Source organism: Chenopodium album, chromosome 21 (assembly GCF_948465745.1).
Source record: "Chenopodium album chromosome 21, dcCheAlbu1.1, whole genome shotgun sequence".
Classification (NCBI taxonomy): Eukaryota; Viridiplantae; Streptophyta; class Magnoliopsida; order Caryophyllales; family Amaranthaceae; genus Chenopodium; species Chenopodium album.
Genome location: NC_137854.1, coordinates 4,333,503 through 4,341,341, shown reverse-complemented (window position 1 = coordinate 4,341,341; position 7,839 = coordinate 4,333,503). Strand labels below are relative to the sequence as shown.

Sequence of the window (7,839 nt, the reverse complement as noted above, 5' to 3'; positions counted from 1 at the left end):
CCCCCTTTTTTGATAAATCTACACTGTAACCTCAAAATACATTTAGCTTCTATATGGTAACCTTGCTGTTAACTAATTCCGTTAGTGGGGCCCACTCACCACTTAATAATATTTTTTAATCGATTTGCGTGTTGGAAATGGTTCTGTTAATGGTTTTGGGGGCTATTTTGTCCCTACAAGATCCAAATTGAGCTTAGATTTGACAAAAAATAACACAAATGGCTCATTTTGCATATTAAGAAATGTCTCGATTTGCGTGTTTACGTATTTAATACGCAAAACAAGACATTTGTGTCATTTTTTTATTAAATATGAGCTCAATTTGGACCCTTTAGAACCAAAATAGCCCCTAAAACCTTTAACGGAACCATTTCTAACACGCAAATCGATAAAAAAATATTATTAAGTGGTGAGTGTGCTCCACTAACGGAATTTGTTGACGGTAAGGTTACCGTATAGAAGCTAAATGTTTTTTGAGGTTACAGGGTATATTTCTCAAAAAGGGGGACACATCATAGAAAACGAAAAATTAGAGGGTTATAATGTAGAAAAACCCATTCAAAAAAAAAATTTAAATAAACTTAGAAAAAGTAAAATAAATTTATGCTCAGTATAAAATAAATTTAAATAAAATAAGATGAAACAAACAGAGCTGAATAATATAAAAGTAGTCTAATAAACTCCCAAAATGAAGTCAGTCACATACTCTCTCTCACTCCTGTTGGTTATGCAACGTATGTGCGTGTGTATCTGTCTCTCTGGACTCACGCCGGTTGGCACCTCAAACCGCCCTTCTACCCCCTTATAACCCTCCACATCTCTCTTTACTTTTCTCTCTTTCCTTTCTTTCTCTCTCCTCACTACACTCCATTTCCCCCCTCCTTAGTTCCATGCATCACTCCCTTTAAACGCTGTGTTTAATTCAATTCGTTGCATGTTACATTAATTACCCCCTTCATCCTTTCCCTCTGACTCACTTCTTATTCACTCCCACCCCTTTCCTCATTTATTCTTCGTAATCCTACCTCTTCGTTCATATCGTTTCACACATTCTCACTCGTCTTTCAAATATATATATTGTTAGTCTTTGGTACCATTGCTTTGACTGTAACGGTTTTTGAATGCGAATGTTATAAGTAAACAACAATTTCAACATTTTAATTTTTGTGTTTGTTTAGTTTAAAGTTAGTCGAATCAATGGCACCAGCAGCCGCAGCAAGTAATAGCAACTGGTTATCATTTTCGCTTTCTCCTATGGAAATGCTTGCTTCTTCTCATCAAACTCATACTCCTCAGATTCCTATTAACTCCCCTTCTCCTCATCATTACTTTCTCGACCCCTTTTACACCACCGGTACGTATTATTATTATTACTACTACCTCCGTTTCATATTATTTTTAAACACTCGTCGTATTTATTTATTTTACAATAATGTTTATTTATTTGGACAGATTGGGGGAATCAGAAAGGAGCAGGAATGGGAATGTACACCGACTATGTGGTGGACCAACAGATAGACGATAACAACCACCACCACAATACGACGTCGTACAACAACACAGTACCAAAACTGGAGGACTTCTTTGGCGGTGATCATAACAACAACAATACGGCGTCGTACAACAGTCAAAACGAGTCAACAACTCAGGACTCATCCTCTCAGTTGACTCACCTCTACGAGCCACACCACCACCAACAACATCAACAACAACAACAAAACTCGGTTGCTGATTACTTCAACAACCAGCAACACCAACAACAACATCATCAACAGGATCTGAAAGCGATGGGTTCATCAGGAGGGTACCAAGGTGCATTTTCTGGGAACTCGGGTTCAGAAGTTGATGACTCAGCGGCGACTCATCTTGGGGCGGAGTTTCTGGGTCATTCTATTGAGTCCACTCACACCGAGTTGGTTCCGAGTTTTGGTGCTACTACTACTAATAATAATAATATTAGTAATAATAATAGTAGTAATAGCAACAATGGTGGGAATTTGTCGCTTTCTGTAGTTCCGCAAACTACAGAAAAATCAATTGTTGCTGTTGCTGCTGATTCTGATAATAGTATTAAGAAGATTTCTGATACTTTTGGTCAAAGAACCTCCATTTACAGAGGTGTTACTAGGTATTTCATTTTTTCTTCTAAAATATGGTTAATTTAATTTTTAATTTTAATTTTCATTCATGTTTAAATTGCAAATGGTAATTTTTTTAATTATTAAAAAAATAGGCATAGATGGACTGGAAGATATGAAGCACATCTATGGGATAACAGCTGTAGAAGAGAAGGGCAAGCAAGAAAAGGGCGTCAAGGTAATTATCTAATTAATCTCAGTCCATTTGATTAATCTTAATTTTTTTTTTAATCTTGCTTCAAGTAGTCAAGTACAAAGTAATTATTATTGGATTATATATTAATTTATTAAACTAGTGGCCTTTGATGTCGAGTGATTAAATAAATGGAGTACTTTGTAATTTGTATCCGTTTTCATATAGACCGTGTCAAGGTTTTACGGACAAATGTTAGTTAGTGTTTATTTTTTCCGAAACTTGCTCGTAATAGTGCATTAATATTTTACATTAGCAAATAATAGTGTATTAATTATCTAGATGATGGGTAATAAGGAATGAATTACATCTGTTAAGTGGTCAAATAATATGGACAAATTAGTATTTATTTCGTTTTACAGTTATAATTGGCTTTAAAGGTAATGTTCATGGATTAAGCACAAGTTAATTATTGTAACAGTATTCAAAGCTGACCAATAATGCGTACTAATTAATACGGAATACTTCGTAACAGATTGGTATTTTGAGATGGGGAAATGATTTTCTATGCTCTTCTCACATAGGGGTGTGCCAAAATCAATTAAGGGTGTGCCAAAATCAATTTCCTTTGAGATGACAAAGTAACAACATTTGATGACGGAGGGAGTAGAAATCATTATTGCATATAATCCAAATTTGAATTAAATTGATTATCAAGTGATTGAACATAAAGATGCATGCAATAATAGCAAGAGATTAAAAATTGAATGTAGAGTACAAATTCAAAATCTAAATGAATGATTAAATTATGGAGTACTACTGTAGTAGAATCTAGTGAGAAGGGATCTAAAAATGAAAAAAAAAAAAACTAAAGGTTAAAGGCTTTATTTAAAAAACAGTAGAAAATTATGATTGATTTGATGTAAGTGGTTGCTTAGGTGTGTATATGAATATTATTGGTACTGTATTAATACTAGTACTGCTAAACAGTCTGAGTTCTGAGTCCTTGCTTTCATTTCACTGTTTAACTCGTCAGTCAGAAATATGCCGCCATTTTGCTACTCTCTGCTTTCATCTGGGTCTTGCTTTCTTTCATTTCTGTCTTCTCTATCTCTTGTTTTTTTTTTTCAATTCTCTCTCCTTTTTTATTTTTGGGTATTTTGCTTTGGTGGTGTTTTGGTCAGGCCGAAAGTAAAAGTTGTAACCTAAAGTTGTATACGTGCCAGCTGCTACATTTTATGTACATGTTGCATACTTGTGTTATTGTGTAAAATTGTGCAATACCATGGCTTATAGTCTTGTGTACTGCTTGTACTACGTAGAAAGTTACTTGGCGAGATTGATAGAGAATATCCATAGAATATTCTCATCTTAGGTTTAGGATATTAAACCCACCGGCGGGATATACACAAATTTTTTATGCTTCCGCAAACACACACATATAGATTTTTTTTTTCCTTTTCTCAAAGTTTTTTTTTAGAATCTTTATGTAACCTTGCGCCTCCCACCGATAGTAGCAACCGCGAAAGCCGCCTCCATCATTGGTGGCAATCGCATACACTACCGCCTCCCACTACTGGCAGTAACCAAATCTGCCAACCTTCTCCATGTGCCGCACTCTATTTCCACCTCCTCATGACCAACAATGATTCTTACATTGTTCCATTGGTTTTTCTACACATAATCACATAGATTTTGTTTTGGTGGTCGTATATCAAAAGAAGGTCAACTACTTTTGCACATCTCTTTTGCTATCAAGTTGGCTCCTCTTATTATTGCAGCACTTGGAATCTTTGTGGAGTATTGATTCTTGCTACCTGGGTTTCTCTTTTGGATTATTTTCAAGCGGTGGAATTTAATCTTATCTTGCGCTATTTTATTTGTTTTTATTCAATTGTGATTTCACGTAGTAGTGTAGTGTCTTCTCCCCGATGATGGTTTGATCCCTTAGCTTCTTCTTCTCTGGATCTGCAACTTAGCCCAAGTCTGTGTGCGGCTCTTCTCCTTCTCCTTCTCCTCCGGCCTAGCAGTGCTTATCTCTACTCTATGTAGGTCGTGGCTGTTGCTTCTCATCGTCAATACCGGCACATGTCTACTACTTCTCTTTTGATCATGGGTTACCATACTATCCTTACCGCTCGATGCGTGATTCAGATCCAGTCTGAGCATCCGATTTTCTCCTGCTCTGACTGCGGGGGTATGATAGAGAATATCCATAGAATATTCTCATCTTAGGTTTAGGATATATTTTGTATAAGATTATCTTTGATATCTGTACATATCTTATAGTTACCTAATATGATTAGGTTTCTCATTGTAACCCTATAAATATTGATCAATGGAAATCACTCTGATTAAGGAGTTTTCCCGAAATCTAACAGAGATATCAATAAAACCCGTAGCTTATACTGTTATACACCCTCTGTTTAAAACTAGCAATGGTTTGTGGTCGGATATTTCAAGATGTGCTAACGTTATTGAGAGGGGTGATAAGTTGGTGTGAATTCCGGACTTTTGTAAAAGGGTATTTTGGTAAAATAATATAATGATCATTTGATTGTCGATTGAAGGAGGAAGTTTGTATCGTTATACATTTTCCTTAAAGAACCTCCAAAATTGGTTTAAGAGCTAAATTTAGTTTACAGAATCTTAGATATTTTAGTGTGATACTTGTACTGATTTCGTTGTAATCTAAAGTTTCAAAATTTTGTGACTCGATCGCGATGGGACCGAAGAGTGGTTCCACATGTAAAGAAAAGCGAAGCAAAAAAAACAGATGTGGTGGCAAAAGTTTTTTACAAGGCCAGCCTAGCCGTGGCGCTTTTTGTCATTCACTTTCTTACACCAAAGTCTGAACACAAACTGCTAAAATTTCACCCTCCTTCCCTTCCATCCACTTCTTTGCTTTTGCTTTACTAAATTTTCCCCCTCACTTTATTGTTTATTATCCTCATGCACCGTTTGGATTGAGGCAGTCCAATGTGTAGGTTTGACCAAGCCACCAAATTGTCCTGCACTAAAAAATAACACTAGCCCTCAATTTAGGCCGCAACTTTTTTGTAGTTTATACACTGTTTACTATAATTTACTTGTTAATACTTTGGTGGGGTGGTTAAATTATTTGTTGCTGATTTCATTTTTTGCTGAACTTGGTCTGTGGTGTTTGAGACAGTATGACAAAGTTGGTAATACGTGCCGCAAATTTGTATTTAGTTCCTGTTGCACTGCTATAATTTTTAATATAATAGAAATGGTGCAATAATTTTATGGATTGAAATGTAAATGTTCTAATTTTTCTCTATTATTATGACTATGACTTCTGAGTTACTGCCCTTAGCTGCTTAAACTTTGGTATTGACTTGATTGATATTGTCTGGATTGTATGTGTGGCTGCTACACAAAAGTTTATTCAGATGTTAACATTCTGTTTTCCTTTTTTGACATGGTTCGCGGAACTTTTGATGATCGGCTTATCATATATTGCAGTCTATTTAGGTGAGTAATTATACCAGTGTGCTATCATTGACTACTTCATTCCAGATTATTGGATCAAGTTGTGAAAATGGCAGAGCATATTATAAGATAAGTAAACTGATAGAAATTCTTGTGCATTATGGTCCAGGTGGGTATGATAAAGAAGAAAAGGCAGCTAGGTCATACGACTTGGCAGCTCTAAAATACTGGGGCCCCACTGCCACCACCAACTTCCCGGTAATTTGCAATTTGAATTCAAGCTATACTAATTATACTTAACTAGAATGTTACTTGAACTTGTCAAAAATTCTGATTACTGATGTAATTTCTCGTATATCTGCAGATATCTAATTATTCTACAGAATTAGAGGATATGAAACATGTGACTAAGCAAGAATTCATTGCTTCACTCCGAAGGTTGGTCTCTAACCATCTTTTGTTGTTGATATTGGTGTATCTTATACAATCAGCTTTCCTGATGTGGTTTTGTTGTTTAAATTTTGTAGGAAAAGTAGTGGTTTCTCTAGGGGTGCATCTATTTACCGGGGTGTCACAAGGTACATACTCTAGTCGTATTTCTGCCTTATATAATATTATGCTTGTTATGTTCTCAGCTAATTAACAAAATGTACAAATGGTCTTTGATATGCAGGCATCATCAGCAAGGGAGATGGCAAGCAAGAATAGGCCGTGTTGCTGGCAACAAAGATTTGTATCTTGGAACATTTGGTATGTTACCATCCCTTTTGCATGCCATACTCTTTTTAATCTCCCTTAACTTATTGAAGAATCTAAATCCCAAATTGTGATGATTATTGACAGCAACTGAAGAGGAAGCAGCCGAGGCCTATGACATAGCAGCCATCAAGTTCAGGGGTGTAAATGCAGTCACCAACTTTGAGATGAATCGCTATGATGTTGAGGCTATCCTTAAAAGCAACCTTCCTATCGGTGGGGCTGCCAAGCGCTTGAAGCTTGCTACAGAGGCAGCTGATCAGAAACCAACACTCAGCTTAGACCAACAATCACATTCTAGCAATGGGAGTAGTGGTGGTACAAGCAGCACCATTAACTTTGCTGCTATCCAATCTGTTCCTCCCATTTCATGTGCTGTGCCATATGATGCTGCAACAGCCATCTTCCACCAGAACCTGTTCCATCACCTGAATTCCAATGGTGGATCCCACCAGGCAGTTGCTTCTCCTGAGGCTTATGGTTCAGGTATGGGGATGTCTTCGGTAGCTCCAATGATGTCGCTGATGCCACAGACGCCTGCAGAGTTTTACATATGGCCTCATCAATCATATTAACAAGGTGAATAGGTGATCTACTAATGGGGGTTGAGAGTTTAGAAGGTTTTAGGTATTAGTTCAGCTTAAATTAGTGCTATTGATCAAAGAAAAAGCTAATTTTGAATCCCAGAGATGTCTCTTATTATTAACAGGTTTTCCCTATCGTTCGTTCTCAGCTGACCCAACATTGTCTTTTGATCTTAGAATCTGACCCATTTAGCCTCCTAGTGTAGTGACTAGTGATTAACCTTTGACAAGGCTGATGTTATAGAACTCTGGGGTTTCGTTTTGAAAGTCGGTAGAAATTAGAGGCAAATACTGGAAATTTTGTGTATGTATAGTTAGCTTTATTTTCAATAGCTGCATGAGATTGATGAAAATAGGTCTTGCAGAAATGTCGTCTAGAAAAAGAAAAAAAGGAAAAGGTTTATTTTTTTGAGTTATTCTTATGGCACATTACATATATTTTTCACCATTAATGTCTTCCCTTGCATACCTCAAGGCTCATATCTATGTATTCGCCATTACTGTTTTCACTTGCACACCTCAAAGGCTAATACATTGCTATCTATAACCATTACTGTCTGCTTGCATACATCAAAGGCTCAATTATAAAAATCGGAATTCTAATTACTAACAGAACACTTTATTTGAATTTGAATGCCTCAATTTTACTTCTAATCAATGATCATCTGCTGTGATTATCAAATTTCATAGCACTTAACACTTAATTTGAATAGGATTGCCCCCTTTGAAAATCTAATCAACAACCGCCTTCTTTTATTTCCAACAGCCTCATCAA

General features: G+C 36.3%; 1 protein-coding gene across 1 annotated transcript; it reads left to right on the top strand.

Moving 5' to 3' along the window:
* Positions 1 to 745: 745 nt before the first annotated feature.
* LOC145601063 (AP2-like ethylene-responsive transcription factor AIL6) lies at positions 746 to 7,397 on the top strand. Its single transcript, XM_081656983.1, has 9 exons — positions 746 to 1,354; positions 1,453 to 2,128; positions 2,234 to 2,316; positions 5,758 to 5,766; positions 5,894 to 5,982; positions 6,089 to 6,162; positions 6,252 to 6,302; positions 6,398 to 6,474; positions 6,568 to 7,397. The coding sequence occupies exons 1-9, from the start codon at positions 1,198 to 1,200 to the stop codon at positions 7,053 to 7,055; spliced, it is 1,704 nt and encodes a 567-aa protein (XP_081513109.1). The 5' UTR covers positions 746 to 1,197; the 3' UTR covers positions 7,056 to 7,397.
* Positions 7,398 to 7,839: the final 442 nt, after the last annotated feature.